The 18,413-nt window shown below is 38.2% G+C and overlaps 1 protein-coding gene and 1 long non-coding RNA gene across 6 annotated transcripts in view; both read right to left on the bottom strand.

The window, feature by feature from the left end:
- LOC116560073 overlaps positions 1-1,986 on the bottom strand; it is a 17,189-nt gene extending 15,203 nt beyond the window's left edge. The window contains exon 1 of the long non-coding RNA XR_004272776.1: positions 1,622-1,986. This is a non-coding gene — a long non-coding RNA (uncharacterized LOC116560073). The remainder of the gene's footprint in view (positions 1-1,621) is intronic.
- A 1,163-nt stretch (positions 1,987-3,149) lies between these two features.
- TOR1AIP1 (torsin 1A interacting protein 1) overlaps positions 3,150-18,413 on the bottom strand; it is a 35,964-nt gene continuing 20,700 nt past the window's right edge. For 3 of the 5 annotated variants that reach the window (XM_032291261.1, XM_032291260.1, XM_032291258.1), the window contains 5 exons: positions 14,893-14,934; positions 14,399-14,467; positions 9,575-9,619; positions 9,152-9,208; positions 3,150-5,802 (listed from right to left, as the gene is read on the bottom strand). In XM_032291261.1, the coding sequence (XP_032147152.1) occupies positions 5,015-5,802; positions 9,152-9,208; positions 9,575-9,619; positions 14,399-14,467; positions 14,893-14,934 (1,001 nt within the window). In that variant the 3' untranslated portion in view covers positions 3,150-5,014. The remainder of the gene's footprint in view (positions 5,803-9,151; positions 9,209-9,574; positions 9,620-14,398; positions 14,468-14,892; positions 14,935-18,413) is intronic. The other 2 variants (XM_032291262.1, XM_032291259.1) reach the window with 1 other exon arrangement.

Here is an 18,413-nt window from a genome sequence, read left to right on the forward strand (position 1 = left end):
ATTAGCTGGGCATGGTGGTGCGTGCCTGTAATCCCAGCTAATTTTTTGTATTTTTAGTAGGGACGGGGTTTCACCATGTTGACCAGGATGGTCTCGATCTCTTGACCTCGTGATCCACCCGCCTCGGCCTCCCAAAGTGCTGGGATTACAGGCTTGAGCCACCACGCCCGGCTTTTCAGCACTTTTACATTCAATCAGATCTGGTCAGTTCTGCTTCTCCAATATTTTCCTTATCCATCTTTTTCCCACATCCATAGCCATCTTTTATCTGAATTATAATACCCTCCTAGGCAAAGAAAAAGATGGAAGGATACTTGCTATTTTAAGAAAATGCAAAAGCCAAATATCACTGTGGAAAGACCTCATGGCTTCTCAGTCTTTTCCCTTGATATTCACATTACCCTTGAAGAACCATGATGATCGCCGTCTCTACCAGAGAAGTGCCAGTTTCCCCTCCACGGCGTTGATTAGTCTTGTTTTTCCTTATTCGTAGCATTGCTAAATCCAGAAGAAATAGTCACATAAAGCTTTTAGATAGGGCTTAGGAGTAATGGGGGATAGAGGTGGGGGAAGCAAATAAAATGCTAAGATGCAACTTACCTAGCTATAATCGGGTACAGCTTGTTCTTTCTATTCAATAAACATTTGAGCACTCTGTGATTACCACAGTGCCTATACTGACGACACATCACTGCTTGCAAGATGCATGCGGTAGCTGGGGTATGCTAATGCTGCGACAGGGTAATAAATCAGTGCGTGGAGCACCTGTCACTTTAAAATACGCAGGAAAGGCTGTGCTCTCTCCCTTTATCTGGAAGATTCACCAGTCATTTGCGCCCTTTGAAGTCACTCATTCAACCCTCAAAATGGTTTGGCTGGACACTATCCAGCTTTGGACAAGAGGACAGGAGCTGGCTTCCGCTAGCTGCTCGTGAGGTTTTCTTTCATCAGCGGTATTGCTGGTTATCTTGTAATGCTTGTGACGAATTTTTATAGCCTCTAAGTCACCCAACCTAGGAACTCCTCATGCTGCTGGGTTTTAAAACAATAAAGGTCTTATTGTTTAAGCTACCAGAAAAGAAGAAAAGAAAGAAGAAAACAAGAGGCGCCTAAAATGGTATTTGGGGGAAGGGAATTAGGAAAGATTTCACTGAAGCTAGCCTAAGAAAACCAAGACTTAAAGGACAAAGAAGCCAGAGGGCAGGAAATGAGGAAGTAGTCCAAGAGTCTAAGAATGTGCAAAAGGCAAGGCAATGATATGTTTAGGAAATCACAAGTAGTTCAGTCTGTGGTGTAGAGTGCAAGGCTGAATTTCCTCCTCTTCCAGTCAATGGCAGCCTTCTCAGTTTGGTCTTCCAGGCTCAGGAACCACATCTTTGGTGGTTAGTGCCAATAAAAATCCTCTTCCTTAGGGAAAAACCCTATCCTCTTACACTGCAAATTCTACTCCACGATCTTGATAAGGACAAAACAGCAGAAGAGTACATTATCTTTACGTATTTAATGAGAACTTGTTGTCACTGCCAACAGAAAGGCTGCTTTCCATAAACTCGAGATCACAGGGAAACTGGTTATTCTATTTTTAGCTTAGGTATGAACTAACGGTACAAAATATGTAAACCCCATCACTTCTAAATGGCAGTTCTCTTCATTGAATGAAAATCCGTTTACTTCCAATTTTTGAGAATCAGAGGTTTAGAAAACATCCTTAAATATTAAAATCTCATTAAAAGAAGGGAAGCAAATTAAGTTTCTAGAAAGTTTAAGAAGGTACTGTACTGTGGTTTTCCTTGGTCATGGCTGTCAACCAGTTATAATATGCTCAGTTTCTCTAGATCCATAGCTCTTAATTTGAAGCTGATGTCTTAAATTTTCCTTTCTAGGCTGGACTCAGCGGTTCATGCCTGTAATCCCAGCACTTTGGGAGGCTGAGGTGGGTGAATAACCTGAGGTCAGGAGTTGGAGGCCAGCCTGGCCAACATGGTGAAACCCTGTCTCTACTAAAAATACAAAAAATTAGCCAGGCATAGTGGTGTGAACCTGTAATCCCAGCTACTTGGAAGACTGAGGCAACAGAACGCTTGAATCCAGGAGGCGGAGATTGCAGTGAGCCAAGATCATGCCACTGTACTCCAGCCTGGGCAAGAGTGAGACTATCTCAAATAAATTTAAAAAAATAAAAAATAAATAAATTTTCCCTTCTAAAAGGATTACAATAACATGAATACAAAACAGAGTGTTTTAGGCAGCAATTATCTAAATGTGGATGCTGTTGAGCATGCATTCTCAATTGGGTGAAAATTGGTTCACTAGGGATGAAAAAAATTCTATTTTGTATAAAGCACGAAAACATTTATAGTCCATAAACAGATACATAGTATATATGTGGTGTTAAATTTCATGGGGAAGGGGTAACTTGAAAAAAATCTAAAAAAGCTCTTTAGGGAGGCGATAAAGAAAAGCTTAAGAAGCCAGCTACTTAGGAGGCTTACGCAGAACTGCTTGAGGCCAGGAGTTTAAAAGCAGCCTGGGCAACATAGTGAGATCCCATGTCTACTTAAAAAAAAAAAAAAAAAAATTAAGAAAAGCTGCTGTGGAGATTTTTTGCCAAGTCAGGAATACTTAAATTAACTGTGTTTTTAAAAACCCTAAATGCCAAGCTAACATGGAAAGTTACATCTGTTCCACTTCTAAATAATGTACAGTGAATGGCTCCAATTCCTTGGCTTTTGTCTCTTCTAGCCAAAGGTGCTAAAAGTTCAAGGAAAAAACTTGGATTTCTTTTTCTTTTCTTTTCTTATTTTTCTTTATTGGGACGGAGTTTCACTCTTGTTGCCCAGGCTGGAGTGCAGTGGTGCACTCGGCTCACCACAACCTCCACTTCCCGGGTTCAAGGGTTTCTCCTGCCTCAGCCTCCTGAGTAGCTGAGATTACAGACATGCACCCCCATGCCCGGCTTTTTTTTTTTTTTTGTATTTTTAGTAGAGATGGGGTTTCTCCATGTTGGTCAGGCTGGTCTTGAACTTCCGACCTCAGGTGATCTGCCCACCGTGGCTTCCTAAAGTGCTGGGATTACAGGCGTGAGCCACTGAGCCCAGCTCATATTTCTTTTTTTAAAGATGATAAATCATTAAGTTTATAACACATAAGAGAGTACAAACCAAGAAAGTAAATTTATTTAAATTACTAAAATAGCTTTTAAAGTCATTTACAGATCAGCTGCTGTAATTATTCTTCCTGAAAGATATAGGTAACATACTACTTTTAAATTACTTGGGTCAGCGAAACATTTAATAAAAACATTTGTTTCTCTATATAATATGTACGTATAAAATAAGCCTTTTCAAAAACTCCTGTTTTGATAATCCTCTATAAAATAAATCAGATGGTCTGACTTCTAACAGGAACAAATTACAGTAATGGGTATACATTTATGAATATTGGTTGTACTGGTGGAAAGAAATCAGAAGACTCTACTAAAACTTGTGGAACTATCAAAGGGTAATGACAAAGCCATTAATTTAAATATTTACATTTAAAGGTTTGTGGACAATACAAAAACAAGGTAGACAGATCTAGAATTGTAACATTTTAAGGAAACCATAGCAGTTCAGATGAGAAAGCTCAATTGTAGATGCGAAGTTATAACTAAAACACTATTATTAGTGAAGAAATACATTTCACTCTTCATATAAGTTCACTATCTTGGTTTGAGGCATTCCATAAAATGTATCACCTGCATAGTAAATCTTTGTATTTGCTACGGAGTAGCACTAAAGGACTTAGACCACAACAACTGGATGCACAAAAAACAAAATCTTCAACAGCCCATGATAGCTGGTTAACAAATGGTTTGTCAATTCCTGAAACTCTATTTCTTAATTCAAATCAAAAGCTTCAGGATGTGTCCAAAATAAACTGTTCTGAATTTACCTATTCTTTTTTTTTTTTGAGACGGAATTTCATTGTTGTTGCCCAGGTTGGAGTGCAATGGCGTGGTCCTGGCTCACTGCAATCTCCGCCTCTCAGGTTCAAGTGATTCTCCTGCCTCGGCCTCCCAAGCAGCTGGGATTACAGGCACCTGCCACTACGCCCAGCTAATTTTTTTGTATTTTCAGTAGAGACGGGGTTTCACAATGTTGGCCAGGCTGGTCTTGAACTCCTGATCTCAGGTGATCCACCCGCCTCAGCCTCCCAAAGTGCTGGGATTACAGGCATAATTACTGTGCCCAGCCTGACTTACTTAAGAGTCAAATGAACAAATATATTAAATCTTGCAATATACATGAAAAATCCTTGGGAGGACCAAGAATTTTTCTTTAAGGAAGAAAAAAGGAAGTGTAAAAAAAAAAATCCCAATGGAATCCACCAAGATGAACAGTTCATATACCTATGTCTGCCTAACCTACATCTCAGTGGATTACTGTAACATTTCCTCCCTTCACCTTCCCATTAATTTCTCCGTCCTGGCCTTGTTCTCTCCATCTTCCAAAACACAAAAGAAAAAAAATTCCAGACACACATTTAGATGACCTTTGACTACTTTTGTTCCTATAAACAGAAGGTAAGGAACTTATGCCTAAATGATATAAAAGGGAACATAACGGGAAAATGCATGGTTACATTTAGGGAGCAATCTTACTAATAACGCAACAAACCTTGTGAGAAATCTAAGTTAAAAAACCAGGAAGGTTTGTAAGAAAGGAGACAAATCCCTCTCACTGGTCACACCATAATTGTAATAATTTAGCCCAGAATCAAAACAGATTCTCTATGGAACCGCATATAATATACACTCCTACGATACCTTTAACACAGCTCTCAATGGAAACTGAAATGATTCTCTCATATCACAGATAATTAGGTTGAATAAAATATGTTCCATGTTTATGTAAGAACTTAACTTCCTTTAAAAAGAAACCAGTTCTTTCAAAGAGCTCTGAATTCTGTCTCTGGTTAGAAAGTGTGAAAAATTCTCAGAACTTGGGACGTGATTTTTCTCCTCTCTCACTTCTTATAAGCAGATGCCCCTTTTTAGGGCATTTTCAGGTTGCACAGGCAGAACTAAGTGAGAAATACGGCTCCAGAGGCCATTCAGTTTGTCTGGGTCCATACGATTGTAGGAGTTGGGTGTGTTAGCATTGGTGAACTTGACTTTGAGGAAATCTCTAACTTTTTCTTCAATTTCCTTTAGGCCTAGGCTGGTTCCAAGTGTCTCTTCCTCTAATAAGACAGTCAGGACTAAGGCTACATCTTTGAAGGCTGCGTTTTCATGGTCGCAATATTTGTAGAATATCAAAGTAGAGCCTGCAGGCAGTGACTCAAAGCGGTGTACCACAGCTGCATTCTGGCCATTCTTAAATCCATTGCTCAGTTCCTGGTCTACCTCTAGTTTGACAGTATCGCTGTCTTGAGTAGCTTTGCCTGTCCCATTAATCCGGATAGCACGAACACTATGGAAAGAAGAATAGGCATCAGCAATTTGTTCACTCAGACACCTAAGTGCTTCTTCAGCATCTCGGGCAGCAGTGAGCAGCAAGATAGCAGGCTGAGACCGAGGATGGGAGCTATTAAGATGTTTTTCCAGGAATGTTTGGCTTCTTTTCCATAGCTTCTCATCTTGACCATGGTACTTATTCTTAAGTTGATTCATCTGGTTCTGGAACTCTTGAACAGCGGTGGTTTTTACCTCAGGAGTATGAAAGAACCAAAAACTCCCACAGGCAAGAGCAGCTAATAGAGCAAGTGGCCACCACCAGTTCCTCTTGCCAGAAGATGCATTTTGGGGTTGTCCAGTCACTTCTACTCAGAAAAAAAGAAATGACAGATATAAATACGATTTTCTTAGATTTAGGGGAAGTGACTTTTAAAATCAGTATCAATCTTCATAAACATTAGGTAAAAGAGGAAGGACTTTAAAGAAGAAAGCTGATAATTTTCTTAATAAAATAACTGATCACATTTTCAAGAAAATCTTATACACAGAGGCTCTGAATTATGTGTATAAATATGCATATGTCTCTTCAATATAAAAACAAGTCTGAGGAAAAAAGTTTTTAAACATAGGAAATGGCATAAACAAGGCAGAAAAATAGTATAATTTATAAAGCAAAATTACTACTTCCACTGCTAATAGCAGGGAGAATAGACTATTAAAAGACACTTTTTAAATTTAGAAACTCGGCATTCACATGGCTAATTATTCAAGGTGAAATATTTCTGAGGTATATAAAGGGATAAAGAAAAGGATGCATTATAAATGAACAGCTTCTATGTGTTATAATAGCTAGCTGTCCCTTTAGATTAACTGCATTGATGCGTATCTTTTTGTGGTATGCAAGTTAACACTAGTAAAATTTAGTTTGTAACTCATCCCTAATTACTATTGGCAATAATAATATTAATTTATATTTATCTAGTGCTTTTCAGTTTAGAAAGTACTTTCTCATTTTCTACTTCATTTACTCAGCTAATATAATAGTAACAATAATACTTTTACACTTTTATTTATTGACTGTTTTAGGCTATTAATTTTAGAAGGGATCTTTTAGAGCAGCAGTTCTCAAGGTGTGGTCTGTGGGGTACCTCAAGACCCTACTTTTTTGGGGGGGGGTGAGGGGGGTCCATTAAGTCAAAGTAGTCTTCTAACACTAAGATGTTATTTGATTTTCCCTTTTGTTGACATTTGCACTGATGATACAAAAGCAATGGTGGGAAGAACTTCTGATTCCTTAGCATGAGTTACAGGGCAGTGGAACCAAACTGTACAAGCGTAGTCATTGTTATTTTTCACTGTCATGCATTCAAAGTTTAACAAAAAGGGACATTCTTTTACTAAGAATATCCTTTATGAAGCAGTTAATTATTTATGTTATTAAATCTCAATCTTTGAGTACATATCTTGTTGATCTTCTTTGTGAAGAAACGGGAAGTTTGCACAAAGCATTTCTGCTGCATCACACAGTACCACGGTGGTCTCAAGGAAAAGAATTTTGTGCAAATGAATTACAAGCTGAATTAGTACTTTTTTCATGGAATACTAATTTTTGCTTGAAAGAACAAGTAACATACTACAGTCAGACTTGTGTATTTGGCAGACATTTGCTTTCAAGTGAAAATTAGGATTTCAGAATCCTAAATCTGCCACCATGAGCTTGACAACTCCCAATATTGTACTTTAACACTTTTTTTTTTTTTTTTTTTTTTTTGAGATGGAGTCCCGCTCTGTCACCCAGGCTGGCACACAGTGGTGTGATCTTGGCTCACTGCAACCTCTGCCTCCCAGGTTCAAGTGATTCTCCTGCCTCAGCCTCCCGAGTAGCTGGGATTACAGGTGCATGCCACCATGCCCGACTAATGTTTGTGTATTTTAGTAGGGACAGGGTTTTGCCATCTTGTCCAGGCTGGTCTTGAACTCCTGACCTCCGATGATCCACTGGCCTAGGCCTCTCAAAATTCTAGGATTACAGGCGTGAGCCACCACACCTGACCCTTTAATATTTTTTTAAAGCCTTGAGATTGGCAGTGATATTAACAAATGTGATCTTTTATATTACATTCCTCATGTGTCAATGTTTGGAAAATCTGCATATCTCATTGAACCAATGTTTTCCAAATGACCAGTGCAAGATACTCCATTCAAAGTATAAGACAGACAAATGAACTTTAACGTAATAGAGTACAAAGAGCTCGTTAAGATGGTTTCAGTTATCATATTTCAAGTAACATTTAAGAAACTACCAGTTGTTGAGTTTTGGAGAATTCAAAAAAGAATAGCCACAATTATCTGAAAACTCTATTAAAACTTTTCATATCTGTATAAAGCTGGGGTTTTTTGTAGATAACTTGAACCAAAACAATATATTGTAACAGACTGAACACAGAAGCATATATAAGAATCCAGCTCTATTTTTTAAGGCCAGGCATTAAAGAAACTAGAAAAAATGCAAAGCAATCTGATCTGTCACTCTTCTTGCTAACTTATTTTAAAATAAATTAATGAATATTTTAAAAATTCTCAACTTTAATTTCCAGGTACATATGGATAGGCATAACCATATCCATATCTTCAACAAAAACCTTTCTGAGATTCTTTTTTTTTTTTTCTTTAGACAAAGTCTTGCTCTGTCGCCAGGCGCCAGGCTGGAGTGCAGTGGCGCAATCTTGGCTCACTGCAACCTCTGCCTCCCAGGTTCCACCAATTTTCCTGACTCACCCTCCCAAGTAGCTGGGACTACAGGCACACGCCACAATGCCCAGCTAATTTTTCTATTTTTAGTAGATGGGGTTTCACCATGTTGGCCAGGATGATCTTGATCTCTTGACCTCGTGATCCGCTCGCCTCAGCCTCCCAAAGTGCTGGGGTTTACAGGCGTGAGCCACGGCGCCTGGCCCATTTAATTTATTTTCTTAGTACTCTTTCAGAATAATAAGACTTAGAGAATTAAAGAAACTCGCCACAGGGCTGTACAGGGGGTAAGTAGTCCCATCTAGTTCAAATACAGGTGTGCAGACTCCAAGAGCCACTGTAATCCCATAATGTCATGCTCTCTCTGTCTTTCTTTTAATTCAGCATGGCTTCCTCAGTTAACAGTATTAGTAGCTTTACTTATCATTAGCTATTACTTTTGGTCTTTTGAACAGTAAAGTGAAGGGCAATACCAGATGTTGTCTCATATAGTTTGTCCATAAAGAATTTCACTGCTAGTAAAATACAAACTTTTTTCTCTGAAGTGCTTAAAATATGATTCTTCAAATAGCATCAAGTCATCCAGTTGTCAAAAAACTTTTTTTTTTTGAGACGGAGTCTTGCTCTGTCGCCAGGCTGGAGGGCAGTGGCACAATCTTGGCCCACTGCAACCTCCACCTCCTGGGTTCAAGCAATTCTTCTGCTTCAGCCTCCCGAGTAGCTGGGACCACAGGTGCATGTCACCACGCCCGGCTAATGTTTGTATTTTTAGTAGAGACGGGGTTTCACCATGTTGGCCAGGATGGTCTCAATCTCTTAACCTTGTGATCTGCCCGCCTCGGCCTCCCAAAGTGCTGGGACTACAGGTGTGAGCCACTGTGCCGAGCCAAAAAACATTTTTAAACAATTATGGAATACCAATTTTACAGAAACATTTAATAAAAACTGAATAGACAAACTTACGTCGGCGGGAGGTTGATGGTGACTGGTTTCCAAGTTCTGATTTCTGAATGCTGTCATCTAAAGGTTAGAGTAATAAAAGAAGACTATCAACTTATGTTTCATAATTTGAGTAATTATTTTTAGTAGAGAAAGAAGATACAAATTCCACCAGGAAAAAAAAGAAGACAGAGATCACCAGAAGCAGAAGAAAAAGTAGAATATCTGAGTACCAATTAGACTGAGGGCTCGTTGAGACACAAGACCCATTTCCTTCACAGCTGTTCACAGCGTATGGTCGGGTTTAGTGCAAAGCACACAATACTTAGTTTTGAAAGAAAGTCTGGAAGTATTTGACCCGCAAGTATCTCACAGGATTGGTGAAACTTCCAGGATAAAAAGGACAAAGAAAACAAGCACACCATAATAAAATGAAACATATTATACCATCTGAAGAACTGCCATATATTGAACTCTTGCCTGGTGAAGATGCTGTAAAGAGGGGGAAAAAGGACAAGATGTGCATTATAGACTACTGAGCTCTCCGGATAAGGAATTTTAATATAAAACTGAATCTTAAGCCTCACTATTTTCTACCTCAAACTGATTCAATATTTCCTCTAGGGATTCTGACAATTTCAAATATTAGTAGTATTTAAAAATCACGTTTGAAAACTTTTCATTATTTCTGTTAATAGACAAGTAAATAAGTAGTTCTGTTTTAGGCTTGTGGTTAAACAACAGAGCTCAAAAACAATTTTCTCACAACTCCATCAAATCTCTACTTCCATCTAAATTCATTTAGAAAATAAATTAAGCCTGGCACAGTGGCTCATGCCCATAATTCCAGCAACTCAAGAGGCTGAGGTGAAAGGACAGCTTGACCACAGGAATTTAAGACAGGTCTGGGCAACACTGTGAGACCCCCACCTCTTAAAAAAAAATTAATAAAAAGAAATTAAAAACTATCCTAAACCTTCCCTTTCCCTTCCATCTTTTTTTTTTTTTTTTTTTTTTTGAGACGGAGTTTCGCTCTTGTTACCCAGGCTGGAGTGCAATGGCGCGATCTCGGCTCACCGCAACCTCCGCCTCCTGGGCTCAGTCAATTCTCCTGCCTCAACCTCCTGAGTAGCTAGGATTACAGGCACGTGCCACCATGCCCAGCTAATGTTTTGTATTTTTAGTAGAGACGGGGTTTCACCATGTTGACCAGGATGGTCTCGATCTCTTGACCTCGTGATCCACCTGCCTCGGCCTCCCAAAGTGCTGGGATTACAGGCTTGAGCCACTGCGCCCGGCCCTAACCCTTCCATCTTTCTAAGCACATTAGCAGGTTTTAAAATCTAAGAGATGAAATGGAGGGACAGGCTTCAGAAGGTGGAGAGGCTCAGTTACCTAATTCATATGACCTATATTACCAGTATTGCCATCTATCACTTGCCTGGAGTTTTATAACTTTTGTATATATAAATGAACTTCCCGGTGAATATTCTTAGTGTTATAGCAACAACTTTCATTTGAGAAACACTGGAATAACTGGAGGAATAATATTAGCACTGCTAAGATTCAGAAATAGCCTTATTTTTGGTCATATGACAAAAACTCCATAATGACATCATAAGACAAAATGACAGCAACTCTAAAAGGAATATTGTTTTTCAATTAGTTTAGCTTAGGACATTTCATTATTTAGAAGCTTCTAAATTAGGTTTTCAAAGTTACAACTAAAATAACAAAATTTTAAAAACCTGACCACACAAAACTCAAATCCATCAGATAATGTTTACTTTGAATACTTCACTCCACGGTCGCAAAGATCAAATGAGATAATATACACAAAAATGCTGTGAAGTGCAATTCTATGACGTTAATAATGAAGAACAGCTAAATAATAATTATGTACCATATATAATATTTAGGTAATTCATATAACACAAACACATACACAGCAGAGTATATACTGCCAAAGCAGGACATTGTCTAAAGGGTAACTGCTATCCTTCTTATTAACATTATTACAGATGCTAACAACAATTCTAAAAAACATCTTTTTGAAAGAAAAAATCTGGCCAGGTATGGAGGCTCACCCTTGTAATTCCAGCACTTTGGGAGGCAGAGGCAGGCAGATCACCTGAGGTCAGGAGTTTGAGACCACCTGGCCAACATGGTTGAAACCCCATCTCTAATTAGCTGGGTGTGGTGGTAAGTGCCAGTAATCCCAGCTACTCAGGAGGCTGAGGCATGAGAATCGCTTGAACCCAGGAGGTGAAGTACGTTGTAATGAGCTGAGATAGCGCCATTGGGCTCCAGCCTGGGTGACACAGCAAGACTCTGTCACCAAAAAAAAGAAAAGAAAAAACTCAAGCTTTTCTAATCTAGAGTATGGTGACAATCACTCTATAGCCATCAAGGGTAGAGGGCACAAATCCTCCATAGCTGCTATTGATTCTACAGGATACCTTGTTAACAATAAATAAGCCCTGATAGTTATGAGATTTTAGACTTTAAAAATTGTGTTTACACATATAAGCTCATTACAATAATCTAGTTATAGGCACTATTGTCTCTAAAGGCAAGAAAATTGAGGTTCACAAAGGTTAAGTGATTTTACCAAGATTACTCAATTAGTAAGTGGAACAGCTAGGGCTGGAGCCCAAGAGCTTTAACTCCAAACTGTCTTCCTTTCTCTACCTAAATTTCTCAGACAGGTTCCAAAACATTTACATTAATGCTCTAACCTCTCCATGTACATATATCCTTCTCTATAATCATTGTTTGATCACCAGGCAAATAGGAAAAAGTAAAGACAGTGGCTCCATCTTTCCTAAAAGGTTTGGATGCAGGCAGAAACCTGAACTGGGACCTGTCTATCCAGGAAACTGGTGCCAACATCAGGTGACAATGTTCCTTAGGGTAGAATCTATAGTCCGAGGTTCTTGAAAACTCAGATCTAAAAATGACTTTTTTTTCCTCATGAAAGCAGGCAGAAATATATAAAGAATGAGAGATAAAATTTGGAATGCTAAGAAAACATTTTTTAATAGTCATGAGGAGGAATCTATTATATAAGTTTGTGTGAAAATCACTGTAGTCTTCCACCTCCATTGAAAGTATTTTCTTCTTGCTCATTGTTCTATCTTAAAGTCCTCATGTGGTTGAAAGTCTAAAAGATCCTATTACATGTACAATTCTGGTATGTTACTGTTACATAACTCTGAAAGCTCAACGTGGTATCTATATATGGTAGGTGGCTAGCAATCAATGCATAATTCTGTAAGCTATAATAAATATAGCAAGTTAAGACAAAGTAGAAATGCAAACAGATAAAATCTATCAGATAAAAATTAGCTATCAAGTTAACAACTAAAAAGATCAATTTCTGCATTTCAATTATTACATGTTCAATATAATTAGTTCTCCTTTTGTACTGCAGTATCTTATTAGAAGAAAAACATTATGCGAACATTTTTTGATAACTATGTACTAATTTCCCGTATCTGGAAGCCATTTATCTGATATTAACTATTCAGAATATATAGTAAAGAACTTAGAAATGACATAAAAAGTCTCAGCTTTTCACATTATAGATACTAAAAGTCATGCACTTTTACATCCAACAGTATCTCTTGGGTCTTCAAATTTAATTTTAATATTTGATTCTTGTTATAAACATAATTCTAATAGGCTGAATAATTAATATTTGGTTTCCTAACTACAATAGGTCAGGAAGAGCAAATTATAAGAGTAAATGGTCTTCTAATAGCAGGCACACACTTGAAGCAATAAGAAATGATAACCAACAATAAGACAAGGGCAAAAAGTTATTTCAGTTCTAGGCTGCTGAAGAACTCACTTATACGTGGGCTAAAAACTTCACTTCTTGCTGGGCACGGTGGCTCACACCTGTAATCCCAGCACTTTGGGAGGCTGAGGCAGGCAGATCACCTGAGGTTGGGAGTTTGAGACCACCTTGACCAATATGGAGAAAACCCATCTCTACTAAAAACACAAAATTAGCCAGATGTGGTGGTGCATGCCTATAATCCCAGCTACTTGAGAGGCAGGAGAATTGCTTGAACCCAGGAGGCGGAGGTTGCAGTCAGCCAAGATTGCACCATTGCACTCCAGCCTGGGCAAAAAGAGCAAAACTCCGTCTCAAAAAAAAACTTCACTGCTGAGAAAAAATGAATTGTGACCACTCCTACTTTACTGATTGAAATGCAGAGCCACAGATGTCATCTGATCCAATTACAGAGATAAGCATCCCATGAGCAAGAGATGGATTTTTATATTATCTAAATAAAAGTAAGAGAATACCTGATGACCTCAAGACTTATTGTGGCTACAAGAGTAAAGAAAGGAAAGAGGTTAAAGATCACTTAAGGTAGAGAATATGCATGGACTTTAAAAAAATATGGTCAAGATTTAAATGTGGACACATTTCTACAGAAATTATAGAAACTGAGTTCAAAGTAGATGGTTTAATCACATCAATTTATAGTATTCCCTAAATTCTGTGACATTTAATCCATTCAAAACATAAACATGGGGCTGGGTGTGGTGGCTCAAGCCTGTATTCCCAATACTTTGGGAGGCTGAAGCGGGCAGATCACTTGAAGTCAGGAGTTCAAGATCAGCCGGGCCAACATGGCAAAACTCCATCTCTACCAAAAATACAAAAATTATCTGGGTGTGGTGGTGCACGCCTGCAAGTCCCAACTGCTCAGGAGGCTGAGGCACAAGAATTGCTTGAATGTGGGAGGGGGAGGCTGCAGTGAGCTGAGATAGTGCCACTGCACTCCAACCTGGTCCACAGAGGAAAACTCCATCTCAAAAACAAAACAACCAGAAAAAAAAACTCTAAACATGAAAATATAACTTGTGCATTTCAGCCTTTATTATGTAAAATTATGAGTATACAAAGCTGTTCCAAGTGGTTATTTACGAAAAGTCTGCTAAAAGCAAAAAACAGGGTATTGTCAAAAGAGTAGAATTTCATTATTGTATACAGACTGTATTGCTGCTAGAACTGACAGCTTGTTAAGACCCATCGATGGCTGGTTTTCCCACACTGCTATTTACATTCTACACCCAGCCCATGTGCCGCCAGTCCAAACAAATGGAAATTACTAAACTAGTAATCATAGCTGTACTTTATTAGTGAAATCACAAACAATCTAAATGTTTATCTGAAGAACTCAACATTTTTGTCAAGCAAAATATAGCAAATACTCTTAAGATTAGTTCAATAACAGAGATTTATTTACTTACTTTGAATCCTAGTCCTTATTCTTGCAGTATGTGGAGCCCATTCCTGGGGAGTTTTTTGATATCCTGAGCCTGAAGCAAATACATATATGAAAAGATAATTTCCCATACTTTGAAAGTTTATACCATATTCCAGTGTTATAAAATTAATCTATCAGGAAGACAAAATAAAGCAGGGGAAGAAAACAAAAAAAGCAAGAGTTTTATAAGTAAAGGATAATTTCAAAGGATCCTGTCCCAGTGAGGATGAACCACTTTCTATATAGCAAAGCAGATAGCAAATAAATATATTATTACCTAATATAAATTACTTGTGGTAAAATAGCCCTGAACACATTTCCACATCACAGAGTAATTATTACAGGCAGTACCAATCTGAGGTGGATTAAAAAGGGTAAGGAGGGGTAAAATGACTTAAAATCTTATTACAACTTTTGTGGGGGGAATAAGGCAAGGTTGGGATTGATGGAAAAAAGAGCAGAAAACCAATTACTTACTCAGCACTGAAGGTTGCTTATCATGAGCTGTGAAGTTTCGACCTGAAACAGAAAACAGGGATAAGGTCATAGAATACTTGAAAATAACAACAAAAAAGATGTTACATAGACATTTTGCTTATTTACTGTGGATACTAAAAACAAACAACAAACAAAAAATTCTCTCAATTCCAAGCATGTAAGTAAATAAAGTATATATGTTTAAAGCATATATATGGAATATATATATATATATAAAGTGTGTGTGTGTGTGTTTCTTTCCCTCAAATTTCTAAACTTCAAAATGTTTAGGAACTGGACAACAACAAGGACTCAGCTTTAGGATCGTACCATCAAAATAATGACTACATATAGTCTACGTGTATCAGCTATTGACTATAATTTTGCTTCTTTTTTTTTTTGAGACAGGGCCTAACTCTGTTACCCAGGCTAGAGTGCAGTGGCAATCTCGGCTCACTGCAACCTGTTTCCTGGGTTCAAGCGATTCTCCTGCCTCAGCCTCCTGAGTAGCTGGGATTGCAGGCATGCGCAACCACGTCCGATTAATTTTTTTGTATTTTTAGTAGTGACAGGGTTTCATCATGTTGGCCAGGCTGGTCTCGAACTCCTAACCTGAAATGATCTGCCTGCCTCAGCCTCCCAAAGTGCTGGGATTATAGGCGCCCAGCCAATTTTGCTTAATTCTTATGTGGTATATACTGTTATTGCTCCTATTTTATAAATAAGGTAAAACCAAAATTGGTAATTTTCCCCAAATTATATATCTAAAACTAGCGGGGCTGAGATACAAATCCAGGCAGTCCATATCATATACCACAAATCATACCATAGAGAAATGGTATGTACTATCCATGCAGATTTATGGACATTGCAAAGTAGCTATCAAGTAAAAGATGCTGCTTCAGGTTTTGAGGTGGTATTTGAGGATAATTGTAAAAGGACACAATGGGATGACTAGAAAAGGACATTACAATTATAACAAGGGAAATTTCCAAATCTGCCCTGAGGAAACGAGTTACTCTTTGATGATATATACATGTATCAATTTACATTTATTTACTTTCAACTTTTTCTCAATACAAACATATGCTAGCTGTTTTTTAAAAAAGTGCCATTCTAGAAGTGCATAATTAAAAAATTTGTGAATATCTATCTGTTAAGTATCTACTATGTGCAAAACATTGAACATAGAAATACTATGGTAAATAAGGCAGACATATATTCTCTCAGCTTTGTTTTCAGTCTATACTAAAAAAATACTTTCAAAAAAGTGGATACATACTTAATATTTTCTTTTATCATATTCAAAGACATACTTTTTTCAAAGTGCCCTTTGATCTACGGCTGTATCTTCTAATCTATGGTATGGCACGGTTTAATTAGATGGTTTTTCTTTCTCATTCATACATAAAACCAATGGCATCTTAGAGTCAATGAAATATACCTTGATCACCTTTTCATTAGTATACAACGAACTAACTCATTTCTCATTTCTAAATAGTATTTCTTTCTTTTTGAGATGAAGTCTTGCTCTGTCATCCAGGCTGCAGTGCAGTGGCAAGATCTCTGCTCACTGCAGCTGTTGCCTCCTGGGTTCAAGTGATTTTCCTGCCTCAGCCTCCCGAGTAACTGGGATTACAGGCCTACCACTATGCCTGGTTAAGTTTTTTATTTTTAGCAGAGACAGGGTTTCACCATGTTGGCTAGGTTGGTCTTGAACTCCTGATCCACCTGCCTTGGTGTCCCAAAGCACTGGGATTACAGATGTGAGCCACCACGCATGGCCTAAATAGTATCTCACTGCATGGGTATAACATCCTTTATACAGCAGATACATTTAAGAGTCTCCAGAGATCAAAGATTTGGAGTAAAATAGGGAAAACATATAAAATAACTAGAAGAGTAATTTCCACAACCGATCTTTTTCCAGCAGCTATTTTATAGTAACAAACCCAAAACCTTCTAAAAATTAAAATTTTAAAAAATATAAAATTGAATTCTATAAATACAATGATTATAAAACAGATTTCCAAAGGCTTTTTCTTAAGAAAAGAAACTAATGTGGAAGAAAAAATAGTTCTTGAAGATTTTACATACAAATATATTTTTGGTTGATTAACAATTAGCTCAGTTTTAAACCAGATTTCATAACTCGTACTATAAAAATAAATTAATAAAAAATAATAATTAACTCAGATTTTGGGAGACTTGATTTAAAAATGTCAAAAAAAACCAATAGTTGTGCCAAAATAATAAAGGTGCTGGGTGCAATGGTTCACACGTGCAATCCCAGCGTTTTGGAAGGCTGATGTGGGAGGAATGCGTGTGCCCAAGGGTTTGAGACCAGCTTCAGCAACACAGTAAAACTCCCATCTCTACAAAAAATTTAAAAATTAGCTGGGCGGGGCCGGGCGCGGTGGCTCAAGCCTGTAATCCCAGCACTTTGGGAGGCCGAGGCGGGTGGATCACGAGGTCAAGAGATCGAGACCATCCTGGTCAACATGGTGAAACCCCGTCTCTACTAAAAATACAAAAAATTAGCTGGGCATGGTGGCGCGTGCCTGTAATCCCAGCTACTCAGGAGGCTGAGGCAGGAGAATTGCCTGAACCCAGGAGGTGGAGGTTGCGGTGAGCCGAGATTGTGCCATTGCACTCCAGCCTGGGTAACATGAGTGAAACTCCGTCTCAAAAAAAAAAAAAAAAAAAAAATTAGCTGGGCGTGGTGGCACATGCCTGTAGTTTAAGCTGCTCAGAAAGCTAAGGCAGGAGGATCCCTTGAACCCAGGAATTCGAGGCTACACTAAGCCATAATCGCACCACTACACTTGCCTGGGCAACAGAGCGCGAACGTGTCCCAAAAAAAGAAAAAAGAAAAGAAAACACTAAAGCTAAAAAAAATGTTACCAATGATTCTTAAGCAAATCATTAGTAGCATTTTGGTCTACTACTTTCCAATCTTTTTTTGTTATATTTTCTCAACATTTGATCACAAAAATTTTCAGATGTAAGACTGAAATGAATATTTATATACCCATCACTTATTCGTTCATCCTTCAAAACTTTTCTCTCTTTTTCTTTTTGAGACAGTCTCACTCTGTTGCCCAGGCTGGAGGGCAGTGGTGCAATATCAGCTTACTGCAACCTCTGCCTCTGGGTTCAAGTGATTCTCCTGCCTCAGCCTTGCAAGTAGCTGGAATTACAGGCACGCACCACCATGCCTGATTAATTTTTGTATTTTCAGTAGAGATGGGGTTTCACCATGTTGGCCAGGCTGGTTTCAAACTCCTGACCTCAGGTGATCCGCCCACCTCTGCCTCCCAAAGCGCTGGGATTATAGGCATTAGCCACCACGCCTGGCTCATCCTTCCAAATTTTTACAACAGAGTTGAAATTGTACTAATATAAAATTTTATGTCCTTATTAGGATGAGTCCATATAAATAGACTCAAACTACTATATTAGTCAGTTAAAATAAAAACAACCCATTTATATCGTGAGCAAAAACATTCAACAAATCACAG

The sequence above is a fragment of the Sapajus apella genome, unplaced genomic scaffold, assembly GCF_009761245.1.
Source record: "Sapajus apella isolate SASKATOON/1434 unplaced genomic scaffold, GSC_monkey_1.0 scaffold25, whole genome shotgun sequence".
In the NCBI taxonomy this organism is placed as follows: Eukaryota; Metazoa; Chordata; class Mammalia; order Primates; family Cebidae; genus Sapajus; species Sapajus apella.